Here is a 15,809-nt window from a genome sequence, read left to right on the forward strand (position 1 = left end):
ATAGATAATTGATTATTGATAGGTGATAGGCGATTGGTAGATTATTGTTAGATGATAGATGATTAATTGATAGATGACAGATCGATGATTGACAGATGATAGATAGGTGATAGATTGATTGATTGACAGATGCTAAACTTGAAAAGCAACTGTGTGGCTGAGCCTCCAGGGACTCTTCCCCCTGAGGCCAGGATGTGCAAACTCAGCTTTGCCCACATGGTCCAGAGACCACTGAAGAGAGCCAAGGACCGGACCCTACTGCCCTCCTCTCCAGTGGCTAGCTGGGGCTCAGTGAGGCCCGCATGGCCCTGGCCAGGGCAGCAGGATGAGGAGCGGGGCCGTGGAGCTGCAGGGCCGGCTGAGGAGCTGGACGTTTCAGATGAATGCCGTCCCTTGCTGTTCTGTTAAAAGGAGATCTGTAAGGCAGGACAGGCCGACTGTCCCCGGGACAGGACTCCAGATAGCCAGGGACAGGGCAAGAGGATCACAAGGGGGTGGCCGTCCATCCCCAGAAGGCTGGGCTGTGGCTTCAGAGCCTGATGGGTCTGGACGGGCCCCTTCCCCACTGGGCCACCATGGGTGAGCCGCTTCCGTTCTCTGAGCAGCAGTTTCCAGACAGGAGCAGGGACAGTGGCCTCATACAGACGGCTGAGGGCCCAGCACCCACTACACTGGCACTCTGTGTTTGCGGGATCCATGCAGACTCCCCCGGTTTCACCCTGGGGACTCAGCGTGGACGCCTGTGGATCCCGCCCAGCTCGGAAGCTGGAGAGGTTCACGGGTCCTCTTCTCCTTGGCAAAGATGCAGCCGGCCTTAGTCCTCCTCGCCCACCTCTGTGCCTCTCAGGACACCCAGGGACTCTCCAAACAGGGACTTGGGTAGGAGAGGCAGCAGGGAACCCAGGAAACCCCAGTGCCAGCCCCGGCTTGCTCAGCGCCCTGGTGTGCAAGTGCCCTGGCCCCTGAGATTTGGATCATGGACCTTTCCAAGGAGAGGCAGAGCTGGGGCGCCCACCCACCTCCACTCACAAAGGCCAGGACGAACCCTCTGCTCCCTGGCCTGCCATGGGGGAGAGGCTCCTGCTGTCCTAGTTTGGGTGCTCGGGTCAGGGGTGGAGCCTCTGTTCCCCAGGGACAGTGAGGAGGGGAACAGGGTCTGGCCTCGCCAGCTCACTCGGCCCACAGCCTGGCCTGGGAGCTATAAATAGCAGCTGCAGCGTGGAGTTACTGCCCTGCCCACTCTCCTACCTATGAGTCAGCCTGCCCCGGCCTGAGCTGGTGCCCGGAGGAGCCGGGGAGCCGGCCCGACGCCCTGCCCCACGCTGGCGGGTCACTCAGGAGACGAAGGCAGGCAGGCAGACTGGGAAGGGGCAGGGCTGCGGTCTGAGTGCTTGGGTGCCCAGCAGCCCCGTGTAGGTGGGCACCCTGCCCGTGTGTTTCCAGCAACCCTACAGGCGGGCAACAGTGACATCACTGACAGATGGGGGAACCGAGGCTTGGAGAAGGCGCTTCCCTGCAGGCAGCCGTGTAGAGCAGAAGCTGGGATTTGTCTGCCTCGGGGCTGTCTCCATCTCCTGCTGAGGGCACCCCCAGATGAGGGTCAGGGGCCGGGCCATGCTCTGAGATGCTCCCACAGGGCTGGGGTCAGGGCAGGAGGGAGGTGCACACCAGGAGCACTCAGGCCAGGCCGTGGATGCCAGGCTGAGAAGCTGGACCTTGACCTGGGAGAAGGGAGCCATGGGTGGTGTTAGAGCAGGGGAGGCCCATGTCCCAGTTGGAGCATTGAGTGGCAGAGTAGAAGGAGGGCTGCAGAGCGGGGGTCTAGAGGCCAGGAGGGAGAGTGGGGTCAAGTCAGGGAGAAGCAGAGTACCAAAGCCATACGAACCTCAGTGCCCCGGCCTCAGTGGCAACAGGAGAGGGGACTGAGTGGGCTTGGGGGCAGTGCCAAGTCTCTTCAGAGGCAGAAGGGCCCACCTCATCCAGGGCCATAGAAATGGTGGTCATGGAGAACCCAGGAGCTGAGGGCCGAGGGCTTCCCTGGGCTGCAGCACCTACTCACAGGCCTGGTGACGGGGAGCTCACCACCTTCCAGACCAGCCTCTCACCCACTGACCACTCTGACTCGGGAGAGACCCCTGTGGGTCCCAGAGTTGGCCTCTCCACCAAGGGGGCGCCTTCCTCTAACAGCCTTGCGGCCTGGGACTGTCTCTCACACTCAGTCACCCGTGAGTGCACCTTCTGACCTGATCACTGGACCCCAAAGTCCAGTCTCCTCTGGGATCTGCCCGATGAGGCCAAAAGGAACCTCAGCCTCCAGGTCTCCAAAATGGAGGAGGAGCCATGGTCTCTTGTGGATACACAGACGCCATCAGGAAAGCCAGTGCTCCCCTAAGACGCCTCCTGTTGGGGGAACACAAACATTTTCCTAACCCAACACCGCAAACCCATTCTCTGCAGAGCAGCACCAGCCTCCTTTGCTCATCCCCCACCTCCCTAGGCCTGACTGCCATGGGCTGCCTCCCAGTCCACAAAACCAGCCCTAAGGAGCGCTAAGTCCACTTCTACCCCCACCCCGCCCCTGCCCAGGCCCCTGGGATGGGTGGGCCTCCAGGTGCACCCCACTGACCTGAACCCTCCCACCTCCGCCGGCTTCTAAACCTGTTCATTGAGTGTTGATTATGGACGTACTCATTTCACAACGCACCCCTCTGGTTCCCCGCCCTGCGTGTGACCGGGCCCCAGCCGGCCTCAGGGGCCCCATTCTGCACCCCCTTTATCCGCATTTCTGCCAAAGCCCCCCACCCCCGGCTGGACTCTGCTCCTCCCGAGCCGGGCTCCTGGCCCCCACTCGGGGTTTCCCCGCGAAGCGGCCCCACGCTCCCATCCCGAGGGAGGGCGCGCGCAGGTGGCCACGTGGCAAGGCGGGGGTCCCGGATCCTGGCGACCTCCCCCACCCCGGGCGCGGGCAGGGGTGCCGTGGGGGTCGCGGTCCGGGGTCCCTCGTGGGCCGGCGGTGACCTTGGCCAGGCGGCGCGCGGGCCCCGTGGGCGCGGGTCCCCGGGGCGGGGCGGGGCGGGGCGGAGCGCGGGGCCCGGCGGGCGGGGACGGCGCGGGCGCGACTGCGGCGGCTCGGGCGGGCGGGGGGCGGCGGCGCCAGCGGACACCGGAGCGGGCAGGAGCAGCGGCCGCGGCGCCGCAGGGACCAGCGGGCCCAGGTAGGCGGCCCGGGGCGGGGCGGGGGTCCCTGCGCAGCCCCCCGCCGGCCGTCCTCCCCGCCGCGCGTCCCTCCTTTGTCCCGGCCCCACCCTCCCGGGCCTCGGGGCCGGGCCCTTCCCCGCCTGGCTCCAGGGCCCCTGGCCGGGCGCCCCCGGTCCCATCCCGCCAGCCCGGCCGGCCCCTCCGCGGCTCACCTTGGACAGCTCCCGGCTGCCTCCCCTCCCCCACCCGGAGGGCGCCCCCCCTGCCCAGCCCGCCCCACCGAGGCCCACCCCGCCGCCCCTCTCCGCATTGGTCCCCTCGGGCAGGGCCTCCTCCCTCCTGCAGCTGCCCACTTCGCCCTCCGCCCCGCTGCCCAGCCAAGCCCCTCCCTCCGCGCCCCTTCCCGGGGTGGGCTCCTCCTCTCCACCACTGAGGTCCTCCTGAGTCAAGGGGCGCCCCTGGGCTGGCCCCGCACTGTGCCTCTGCGCCCTCGGCCCCCTAGAGCAGGCCCTCTCTCCATCAGACCCCTCACCGGTCAGGCGGCCCTGGGTCAGACCCCCGCCCCACCCTTGGTCAGGCGTGACCCCTGCTAGACCCCTGGGTCGCGGCTCTCTCTGCTTTCCTGACCCTGAGCTTGCTTTGACACCCCCGCCCCCACCAACCATTCCGTGTCCGGCCAGGAGCCGGGCTTCAGGGACCCAGGGCTGGGGTACATTGGCCCTGCCTGGGTGTCCGGCGGTGGGCTGCCCGGCACAGGCGGGAAACCCCGGGAGTGTAGCCAAGCAGGGTGGGCTTCCAGCCCAGTATGCGCCTCCACCTCCCTGCTCTGTGACCTTGAGCCAGCCCCTCCTGCTCCCGCCTCAGTGCCCACGACCCCCTCCCTCCACCCGCATCCCCCAGGAGGTGGAGGTGGGAAGCCGCGTGGGCTTCGTGGGCTTCAGGGCTCTGGAGTGCAAGCGCCTTCCTAGTCAGGGATTCCAGACCCAGCGGGGCTGCTCGGGGAGGACAGTGCTGCTGATGGGGGCTGGAGCTTCGGCGCCCACAGCAAGGCAAAGGCTGGGTCTGGGTCCACAGAACCCATGGCCGTTAGGACCCCAGACCCATCTTGGTGGCATCTTTCTGCACAGCAGCGTGCCTGCCTCTCAGGGCGCCCACCCAGGAAAGGGCAGGGTCTGCAGCGCAGGCCGCCTCCCCCCAACCACCAGCACCCCCAGCCTCCTCCGAATGTCCAGAATTACTATGCATGGAGTCCACACACCCGGCAGCCAATCACATGAGTTGGCACTGCCGAGGCGCCCAGAAGTTTGCCTGGCTCATCACAACTGGGGACTGTGTCAGCTGGCGCTTTCATCATCCTGTTTTCTTTTTCTGGCAAATCTGTTACCCTTGATAATCCAGAAGGTGCCTTTGCAACCAACTGGCACAGCCAAGTGCTCTGCCTACCGGCCCCAAGCCCTTGTGATTGTGATCACTGTGGTGATCGGAGTCTCTGCTGGACGGGGCACTGCCTGGGACCTTTCTCCACCTTGTCACCTTACTTGTCCCAACAGTGGCTCGCATTTCACAGAAGAGAGAACGGAGGCTTGGGGACTTGAATGTGCCTGTTTAGGTTCAAACCACTGGCTCCCGGGGAACCTCTGGACCCTCCCCATAAACACACCCCCACCCCAAGTACAACAGCAAGTAGGAACTGGTGCCTCCTTCTCTCCCACTGTAGACCACCTTGCTGGGGGACTCCCCACCCCCATCCCAGAGACTGGAAGGAGGAAGGGGAGGGGAGGACATAAATTCTGGAGATAAGCCACCTGCCATTCCCCCAGGGTTCTCTCCCCACCTCCATCCTTTCAGGATCTGCTGTGCTGTGTGACCTCCTCAGGCTGCTGGACCTCTCTGAGCCCAAGAGAGAAGAGAGGGACCAAAAGGACCCCTCCCAGGAAGCGCTATTCCTAAGGATCCATCAGACCTGAACAGGAAGGCCTAGGGCATGCCAGGCCATAGTTTGATTTTATAATTTAGGGAGTGGGGATTTTCCCATTCAGCTTCTGGTTGTGTATGTTTGTGTCCCACCTGGGCTGCAAGACCCTGCCTCCCAGGGTGGCTATTGGAAATTGGTGCCCTGATTTGCAAATTGTGGTTCTCAGACTCCCAGCCTCAGGATCCCATTTATGGGAGGTGAGGAGAGCAGCCTTAAAATACAAGTTCCAGCTGGACGCAGTGGCTCACGCCTGGAATCCCAGCACTTTGGGAGCCTGAGGCGGGAGGATCACCTGAGGTCAGGAGTTCAAGACCAGCCTGGCCAACATGGCGAAACCCCATCTCTACTAAAAATACAAAAATTAGCTGGGTGTGGTGGTGTGTGCCTGTAGTCCCAGTTACTCTGAAGGCTGAGGCAGGAGAATTGCTTGAACCGAGGAGGCAGAGGTTGCAGTGAGCCGAGATTACACCGCTGAACTCCAGCCTGGGCAACAGAACGAGACTTGGTCTTAAAAAAAATAAGAGGGCCGGGCGTGGTGGCTCAAGCCTGTAATCCCAGCACTTTGGGAGGCCGAGACGGGCGGATCACGAGGTCAGGAGATCGAGACCATCCTGGCTAACACGGTGAAACCCCATCTCTACTAAAAATACAAAAAACTAGCCGGGCGAGGTGGCGGGCGCCTGTAGTCCCAGCTACTCCGGAGGCTGAGGCAGGAGAATGGCATAAACCCGGGAGGCGGAGCTTGCAGTGAGCTGAGATCCGGCCACTGCAGTCCAGCCCGGGCTACAGAGCAAGACTCCGTCTCAAAAAAAAAAAAAAAAAAAAAAAAAAATAAGAGGAAGGCCAGGTGCGGTAGCTCACACCTGTAACCCCAGCACTTTGGGATGCCGAGGTGGGCAGATCACCTGAGGTCAGGAGTTCGAGACCTGCCTGACCAACATGGAGAAACCCCGTCTCTACTAAAAATATAAATTTAGCCGGGCGTGGTGGCGGGCGCCTGTAGTCCCAGCTGCTTGGGAAGCTGAGGCAGGAGAATAGCTTGAACCCTGGAGGCGGAAGTTGCGGTGAGCCGAGATTGCGCCACTGCACTCCAGCCTGGGCAGCAAGAGCGAAACTCTGTCTAAAAATAAATAAATAAATAAATAAGAAGAATAAAATAAAAATACAAGTTCCCAGGCCTGTTGCCCTGGCCGACTGATTCATCATATGTAGGGCTGCGGCCCTGACACATGCATCTTAAACACTGCACCATGTGCGATTCCACGAGGGTTAGCCATCTCCGGGGTGGGGGAAGAGCAGGGGAGCCATGGCTGTTGGAGATGGGCACCGTTTGATCCACCAAACAGGCTCAGGGTGGCACAATGGCTCAGCAAGGCCTCAGAGTCAGGCAGCTGTGGAGCGAGAGGTGGAAGCCAGACCTGCTAGCTTCCAGGGGCCCCTGCCACACTGGGAAGAGAGGAGGAAGCCGGCACAGCCTGGAAGGGACACCCACACCAGGGGAAGGAGTTTCGTGGGCATCCCGGCGTCTCTCACGCCTCTCCTAGCTCAGCGCCCCCCGGGGAAGCTCAGGCCCCAGATTTGGTTAGGGAGGAGTAAGCAAAGGGTGTTGGCTGTGGGTCCGCCTGCAGGACAGAACTGCAAAGTCAGCCACAGCAAGCAGATGGGCCTTTTCGGGAGGCAGGAGGCACAGCAGCCACCTCCTCTGAGAAGCCACCCTGTCCGCCTCTCTCCCTAGGGCGTGGGGCTGTCTCCTCCAGCCTGGGTGGCCTTTGACGTCTGACCCTCCTCTCCGCACAGGCTCGGTCTGGGGTTCTTGCAGCCGGCACCAGACCCTCCCAGGCCCGGCCCCCCACCCGCCGCGGGGAAGATGCCCGAACAGAGCAATGACTACCGCGTGGTGGTGTTTGGGGCGGGCGGCGTGGGCAAGAGCTCACTGGTGCTGCGCTTCGTGAAGGGCACGTTCCGCGACACGTACATCCCCACCATCGAGGACACCTACCGGCAGGTGATCAGCTGCGACAAGAGTGTGTGCACGCTGCAGATCACAGACACCACCGGCAGCCACCAGTTCCCGGCCATGCAGCGCTTGTCCATCTCCAAGGGCCACGCCTTCATCCTGGTGTTCTCGGTCACCAGCAAGCAGTCACTGGAGGAGCTGGGGCCCATCTACAAGCTCATCGTGCAGATCAAGGGCAGCGTGGAGGACATCCCCGTGATGCTCGTGGGCAACAAGTGTGACGAGACGCAGCGGGAGGTGGACACGCGCGAGGCGCAGGCGGTGGCCCAGGAGTGGAAGTGTGCCTTCATGGAGACCTCGGCCAAGATGAACTACAACGTCAAGGAGCTCTTCCAGGAGCTGCTGACGCTGGAGACCCGCCGGAACATGAGCCTCAACATCGACGGCAAGCGCTCCGGGAAGCAGAAGAGGACAGACCGCGTCAAGGGCAAATGCACCCTCATGTGAGCCCGGAACGCCCGCCTGCCCGCCGCCCACCCCCACTGGCCCCGGCCCCCGCTGCCTCCCCCAACAATGACACCCTCCTCGGCCTCCTCCTCTTCTCTCATCCTTCCTCCGACACCTCGGCTGGGGAAACCGAGGCCACCCCCTCTCCGCTGCCCCTGCCCATCCCGAGGCAGGGCTGGGGCTCTTCCTCCCCCGCTCTCTTTCCACCCTCCTGTTCTGTCTGTACCCGCCCCCCAAAACCAAGAGCTGGAGGTGGCCCCCCTTGTCCTGCAGATGGGAAAACAGGACTGGGGAGCCGGCAAGAGGAGCTGCTTATTCCCGCCGGGATCAGAGGAGGCTGCATTTCCCCATCTCCATCTCTTTCCCTGGGGTGTCCCCAGCCAGACCTGCGCGTCCCGTCCCTCACATTTGATCACTGTGACCTTCCGGGGGAGGGGGGAGTTGAAAATGCACATCAGCCTCAGATATTTTTTTCTTTTTTTCTCCTGTTTGGTGTTAACATACACCCAAGCCCACCCAGCCCCTCACGACCTCTGATCTGTGCCCCTCCTCCGGTCCCAGAACGCAGCTCTCTCCTCTGTCTTCACACTGGGGTGTGGGGCCCGCGGGATGGGCCTCAGGCCACCAGGCAATAACCACAGGGCCTGCAGCAGTGCCCCTGCCAGCCTCGAGTCCCACCCCCGGTACCGGCCACATCCACAGCACAACTGCCCGGTCGGAGAGGCACCATGAACGTGGAGGGGCTTCCCAGACACCGTCCACCCGGGGACCCGTCTCTTCCACCAAGACAGAGACGTTAGCAACGCATGGTGGGTGGGGACCTGGGGTGCTCAGGAGGGGGTGCCCGGGGCCCTGGCCAGAGAGACATCAGTCACACCCCCGTAGAGGGACAGCCGATAGGACCCAGCACCAGCAGGATCCGAGGGGCCTCCAGGCAGAGGTCTGCCCCGCCCACTTCCTCCCCACCACCTGTGCCCCAGAGAGCAGGGCCCACCCGGGAAGGTGGCGTCCTGGAGTCAGGTGTATCTGTAACCATGAGGTTCTGGGTGTTTTTGTGAGAGAGTCTGAGTGATACCACACTCATGTGACCCCACAGGGTTGTGTCCAACATACATGGAAGTGACTATGGAACGGTGTATTCCGTGTATTTGTGCAACCTGGGGTGCGTGGATGGGTGACTTGTATCTAAGTGCATCTGCGTGTATACCTGTGTGTGTCTGTCTGGGATGGTATGTTTTCGTGGCAGTCTGTGTGTGTAATAGTGGTGTAGGGTCTATAGAGAGGTGGGTAGTTGTAGATACCTGTGTGTGGTTGTCAACAAGACTGGGTATTTGTGATGTGTCTGTGTGAATCTTTGTGCCTGTATGAGCATGACTATATTTTGGGGAGCGGGTGATATGGTTTATCTGAGAGCATGTATCTGTAAATATGTTTGTCCTGATTGAGGGACACGATCTCTGTTCTACTCAATAGCAACATGACTCTCTAGCCATGTGACTTTTGGTCCCAAATCTGTATCAGTCGGATATTGCTGTGTAACCAGTGACCACCAACGGAGCAACCAGAAACAACACACGTTTATTATCTCATAGATTCTGCAGGTCAGAGCCTGTGTGCAGGTTCGCTGGGTCCTCTACTCGGGATCTCAGGAGGCTGCAATCAAAGCATTGGCCAGGCAGAGGTCTCATCTGAAGGCCTGATCGGGGAAGGATTTGCTTCTTCCAAGCTCATGCGGTTGTGGCAGCATTCAGTTCCTTGCTGTTGCAAGACTGAGGGCCTCAGTTCCTCGCTGGCTGTTGGCTGGAAGCTGCTCTTTGTTCTGTGCCATGTGGGTCTCTCCATAGTGGGGCTTGGAGCATGGCAGTTAAGTCAGCGAGGGAAGGTGAAATGGAGGTGTTGGTCTTATTGGGTGTGAGGAAGCACTGTGTGTGTGTGTGTGTGCGTGTGCGCTTTTGTACACTGAGAGAGAGAGAGAGAGAGATTGCACGCATGTGTCTCTGTAGTCATGTGGCCAGGTGGGATTATGTAGATAACGTATTGCTCATGTCTGATTTGGTACATGGGACTATGTAGATAACAGATTGCTCGTGTCTGATTTGGTACATGGGATGATGTAGATAACATGTTGCTCATGTCTGATTTGGTACATGGGACTATGTAGATAACAGATTGCTCATGTCTGATTTGGTACATGGGACGATGTAGATAACATGTTGCTCATGTCTGATTTGGTACATGGGATGATGTAGATAACATGTTGCTCATGTCTGATTTGGTACATGGGAAGATGTAGATAACAGATTGGTTGTGTCTGATTTGGTACATGGGACGATGTAGATAACATGTTGCTCATGTCTGATTTGGTACATGGGACGATGTAGATAACATGTTGCTCATGTCTGATTTGGTACATGGGACGATGTAGATAACAGATTGGTCGTGTCTGATTTGGTACATGGGACGATGTAGATAACATGTTGCTCATGTCTGATTTGGTACATGGGACGATGTAGATAACATGTTGCTCATGTCTGATTTGGTACATGGGACGATGTAGATAACATGTTGCTCGTGTCTGATTTGGTACATGGGACGATGTAGATAACATGTTGCTCGTGTCTGATTTGGTACATGGGACGATGTAGATAACATGTTGCTCGTGTCTGATTTGGTACAAGCATGTTTGTTTTTCTCTGTGTTCATGTGAGTGTTTACTCAACAAATGTTTACTGGACACACTCAGAGAGAGGGAGTGTGCATACATGTGTGTGTGTTGCTATCCAGCACCTGGACTGGGCTCCCAGAAGAGCTGGCATTGTGTCTGAGCAGAGCGGGGTCCCCCCAAAACTTGGGCTGGCCCAGGGCCCACCAGCGGCTGACGTTGCCTCCTCTCCTGTCCTGGCAGTAGCTTCTGGGCTCTGAAGGTGCCGGAGAGAGTGAGGCTGGGCAGGGGTCTGCGGCCCTTTCTCAGGGACACACCCTGATAGCACAATCTCCCTGGGGCCCTGCCCACCTCCAGGCCTCTCCCACCCCAGACCCTGCCCCGACCCTGGGGAGAGAGGGGATCTGCAATAGGAGGGGGCCTGAGCCTGCCCTGGCTGCTGGCCCATACTGCCTGGGCACCGCTGGTGCTGAGGACTGTGCCAGGCCATGCTTGCTGTGACTCCGCCCCCACCCCCTCTCCCCCCGCATGTGGGTGTCCCCACTCCCCCATCGTGGGGTCTGTGTAGCCTTTGCTCTAGACATAGTCTTCCTGCAATAAAAAAGTGGATCCTGCATTCCCCACCAGCATGGTGCCCGTCTCTGTGGTGGGGGTGGCGTGTCAGTTCACCACCTGCAAAGAATCAGGAAGGGTGGGGAGGTGCAGGATGGGGTGAAGGGTGGAGGAGGCGATGGGTGTAGGAAGTGAGGCATGGGATGAAGGGTGGAGGAGGTGAAGGGTGTAGGAAGTGAGGGATGGGGTGAAGAGTGGAGGAGGTGATGGGTGTAGGAAGTGAGGGATGGGGTGAAGGGTGGAGGAGGTGAAGGGTGTAGGAAGTGAGGGATGGGATGAAGGGTGGAGGAGGTGAAGGGTGTAGGAAGTGAGGGATGGGATGAAGGGTGGAGGAGGCGATGGGTGTAGGAAGTGAGGGATGGGATGAAGGGTGGAGGAGGCGATGGGTGTAGGAAGTGAGGGATGGGGTGAAGGGTGGAGGAGGGAACCTGTGTAGAAAGTGAGGGATGGGGTGAAGGGTGGAGGAGGTGAAGGGTGTAGGAAGTGAGGGATGGGGTGAAGGGTGGAGGAGGCGATGGGTGTAGGAAGTGAGGGATGGGGTGAAGGGTGGAGGAGGTGAAGGGTGTAGGAAGTGAGGGATGGGATGAAGGGTGGAGGAGGCGATGGGTGTAGGAAGTGAGGGATGGGATGAAGGGTGGAGGAGGCGATGGGTGTAGGAAGTGAGGGATGGGGTGAAGGGTGGAGGAGGGAACCTGTGTAGAAAGTGAGGGATGGGGTGAAGGGTGGAGGAGGTGAAGGGTGTAGGAAGTGAGGGATGGGGTGAAGGGTGGAGGAGGCGATGGGTGTAGGAAGTGAGGGATGGGGTGAAGGGTGGAGGAGGTGAAGGGTGTAGGAAGTGAGGGATGGGATGAAGGGTGGAGGAGGTGAAGGGTGTAGGAAGTGAGGGATGGGATGAAGGGTGGAGGAGGTGAAGGGTGTAGGAAGTGAGGGATGGGGTGAAGGGTGGAGGAGGGGACCTGTGTAGAAAGTGAGGGATGGGGTGAAGGGTGGAGGAGGCGATGGGTGTAGGAAGTGAGGGATGGGGTGAAGGGTGGAGGAGGTGATGGGTGTAGGAAGTGAGGGATGGGGTGAAGGGTGGAGGAGGGGACCTGTGTAGGAAATGAGGAATGGAATGGTGGTGGGAAGGTGGAGGGAGCGGGGTGAGGACATGCAGCAGGGGAGGCAAGGCAGGACCCGTCTGGGACTCTGCTTGGAGATGTCTCTATGTGGCTTTTTTCTAGGGCCTCGGTTTCCAGATTTGCTCTGTGCACATTAGCTGGAGACATTCTCCCAGCTGGACTTCCTGTGAACTTGGGCAATTTCCTTGCAGGCCCAGTGGTGTTGGGGCAGAGGGGACCGTATTAGTCCATTCTTGCAATGCCATAAAGAAATACCCAGGCCGGGCCAGATGCAGTGGCTCACGCTTGTAATCCCAGCACTTTGGGAGGCCGAGAAGGGCAGATCACCTGAGGCCACAAGTTTGAGACCAGCCTGGCTAACATGGAAAACCCTGTCTCTACTAAAAATACAAAAATTACCCTGTCTCTACTAAAAATACAAAAAATTAGCTGGGAGTGGTGGCAGGCTCCTGTAGTCCCAGCTACTCAGAAGTCTGAGGCAGGAGAATGGCGTGAGCCCTGGGAGCGGAGCTTGCAGTGAGACAAGATTGCACCACTGCACTCCAGCCTGGGCGACAGAGCGAGACTCTGTTTCAAAAAACAAAAACAAAAAACAAACAACAACAACAACTAATTATCTGGGCGTGGTGGCGGGAGTCTGTAATCCCAACTACTCGGGAGGCTGAGGCAGGAGGATCACTTGAACCTGGGAGGCGGAGGTTGCAATGAGCTGAGATCATACCATCGTGCTCCAGCCTGGGCAATAAGAGTGAAACTCTGTTCCACCCCCCACCCTCATCCCCCAAAAAAGACAAGTAATGTCTGAGACAGGTAATTGATAGAGAAAAGAGGTTTAATTGGCTCATGGTTCCACAGCCTGTACAGGAAGCACGGCAGCTGCTACTTCTGGGAGGCCTCAGGAAACTTACGGTCATGGCGGAAGGCAGAGGGGAGCAGGCAGGTCACTTGACTGGAGCAGGAGCACAGGGGAGGAGGTGCCACACACTTTTAAACCACTGGATCTTGTGAGAACTCTATTATGAGACAGGACTGAGGAGGTGGTGCTAAACCATTCATGAGGATACACCATTGTGACCCAGTCACCTCCCACTAGGCACTACCTCCAACACAGGACTACAATTCAACATGAGATTTGGGTGGGGACACAGAGCCAAACCATGTCAGGGGACCTTCCCTGCTTGTCCCATCTACCACCCCAGCCCCCACTCCCCCACCCCCAACCCAGAGCAGGCTGGGGCAGGGGTCTGAGCTAAAGAGGTAAAGCCTTGTTCAGGCACAGACTGGAAGGAAGAACTGAGACACCATTCATTCATGTTTTCATTGGTTCATTTATTCATTCATCCACTATGCAAGAGGCACCACTGTATGCCTGGCCCTGCCCTGATGCTGGGCACACAGCAGTGACAGACACAAGCCCCAGAGTCCCTGCCCGCTCAGAACTCATAACCCACCAGGGACAATGATTGTCTATGAAGTGGATCAAATCACTGCAGACACGTGTTCCCTACACAGAAGATAAACCTGCATCACAAAAGTGACGTGGCTGGGAGTCCCAGACCTCTGGGGTCTGACTCAGAAGCCGACATGTTTGCTGATGTGGGAAGTGGGGGAGAGGTCAGCTCCAAGGGGACCGGGGACGGAGCACTGGGCAGGGGGACCAGCAAAGACGTTGAAACAGGAACAGATGAGGCCTAGCTGGCAGGAGTGGAGGGAGGAGAGGGAGGGTGGCCAGTGAAGTTGAAGGTCGCCAGGGGTCAAACAGTGCCTGGTGGGCTGTGGGAAGAGTCTGGACTTTCATGAGAAGAACGCCAGGGCATTATGGGAACATTTCATCACTTCCCTCAAGAGACCTCGAGGGCCCTGCTGCACCGTGTAGTTACTGCAGCTGGCTGAGGAGGTTGGACAGGCACTAAGAGCCCTATTTTACAAAAGGAGGAACCCACAGGACCTCACTCTCCCTATCTGTGTAACGTGAAGTCTGGCTTGCCAGGATCCCAGGAGGCGGGAGAGGGCCGTGGTTAGTGATATATCCTCCTGGTCAAATGTGAAGATGGTGGAATCCCAGCTCCAGGTGCAGGGAGCATAGCACCTGCCCGGGACCCCCTCCTCTATTTATCCAGGTGACTATGGGTTTTGAGACACCCTCTTTTAAAAATTACTTTTATTTTTTTTTTGAGGCGGAATCTTGCTCTGTCGCCCAGGCTGGAGTGCAGAGGTGAAATCTCAGCTTCAAACAATTCTCCTGCCCCAGCCTCCCGAGACCTGGGATTACAGTTGCCCACGACCACGCCCGACTAATTTTTGTAGTTTTAATAGAGATGGGGTTTCACCATGTTGCCAGGCTCGTCTTGAACTTCTGACCTTAGGTGATCCACCTGCCTTGGCCTCCCAAAGTGCTGAGATTACAGGCGTGAGCCACCATGCCCGCCCTTCATTGCAATTTTTTTTTTGTTTTTGTTTTTTGTTTTTTGAGACGGAGTCTCGCTCTGTCGCCCGGGCTGGAGTGCAGTGGCACGATCTCCGCTCACTGCAAGCTCCGCCTCCCGGGTTCACACCATTCTCCTGCCTCAGCCTCCCGAGTAGCTGGGACTACAGGCGCCCGCCACCACGCCCGGCTAATTTTTTGTATTTTTAGTAGAGACGGGGTTTCACCGTGTTAGCCAGGATGGTCTCGATCTCCTGACCTCGTGATCTGCCTGCCTTGGCCTCCCAAAGTGTTGGGATTACAGGCGTGAGCCACTATTCCTGGCCTTCATTGCAATGTTTAAAACACTTTATTTATTAATAATTATTGATTCACGGGAAGGTACAAGGAGGTCCAATGCACCCTTCACCTAGCCCCCCAGCTGTGTTTACATCTCGCACAACTGCAGTGCAACCTCAGAACCAGCACAGTGGAAGGACACAGGTCTCACCGGTTTTACATGCACTCATCTGAGCGCGTATGTGTGTGTGGTTTATACAGTTTTATCACACACATAACTTCCTCTAAACACTGTCACAAGATACTATTTTTTTTTTTATTTGGACAGGGTCTTGCTCCATCATCCAGGCTGGAGTGGTGCAGTGGTGCAAACACAGCTCACTGAAGCCTCAATCTCTTGGGTTCAAGTGATCCTCCCACCTCAGCATTCCCCGAGTAGCTGGGACTACAGATACATGCACATCACCACACATGGCTAATTTTCTTTCTTTTTTTTTGAGACAGAGTCTCACTCTGTTGCCCAGGTTGGAGTGCAGTAGTGCCATCTCAGCTCACTGCAAGCTCTGCCTCCTGGGGTCACACCATTCTCCTGCCTCAGCCTCCCAAGTAGCTGGGACTACAGGGGCCCGCCACCATGCCTGGCTAATTTTTTGTAGTTTTAGTAGAGACGGGTTTCACCATGTTAGCAAGGATGGTCTCGATCTCCTGACCTCGCGATCCACCCTCCTTGGCCTCCCAAACTGCTGGGATTACAGACATGAGCCACCGCACCTGTCTAATTTTCTTATATATGTATTTGTAGATATGGGGGTCTTGCTATGTTGCCCAGAATGGTCTCGAACTCCTGGGCTCAAGGGATCCTCCTGCTTCGGCCTCCCCAAAGTGCTGGGATGACAGGTATGAGTCACCACACAAACAAGATGCTTAAGTGACGTGGAAGATTCCCTTGTGACAGCCCTCCTAGCCACATTACCCTCCCTCACTAATGCAATATGAATGTATTTGAGAGTCTCACTCTGTCGCCCAGACTGGAGTGCAGTGGCATGATCTCCACTCACTGCAACCTCCACTTCCCA

At 58.1% G+C, this 15,809-nt stretch overlaps 1 protein-coding gene across 2 annotated transcripts; it reads left to right on the forward strand.

The window, feature by feature from the left end:
* The first annotated feature begins 3,127 nt into the window (after positions 1 to 3,127).
* Positions 3,128 to 10,922, forward strand: DIRAS1 (DIRAS family GTPase 1). 2 transcript variants are annotated; one of them, XM_037994515.2, is made up of 2 exons: positions 3,128 to 3,215; positions 6,971 to 10,922. In XM_037994515.2, the coding sequence occupies exon 2, from the start codon at positions 7,041 to 7,043 to the stop codon at positions 7,635 to 7,637; it is 597 nt and encodes a 198-aa protein (XP_037850443.1). In that variant the 5' UTR covers positions 3,128 to 3,215; positions 6,971 to 7,040; the 3' UTR covers positions 7,638 to 10,922. The 2 variants fall into 2 exon arrangements, with proteins under 2 accessions (XP_037850443.1, XP_037850444.1); XM_037994516.2 differs by having other exon boundaries at positions 3,129 to 3,215; positions 6,909 to 10,922.
* Positions 10,923 to 15,809: the final 4,887 nt, after the last annotated feature.

The sequence above is a fragment of the Chlorocebus sabaeus genome, chromosome 6 (assembly GCF_047675955.1).
Source record: "Chlorocebus sabaeus isolate Y175 chromosome 6, mChlSab1.0.hap1, whole genome shotgun sequence".
NCBI lineage: Eukaryota > Metazoa > Chordata > Mammalia > Primates > Cercopithecidae > Chlorocebus > Chlorocebus sabaeus.

Coding starts and splice junctions, on each gene's coding strand:
- DIRAS1 (XM_037994515.2), top strand. CDS start 7,041: ATGCCCGAACAGAGCAATGACTACCGCGTGGTGGTGTTTGGGGCGGGC.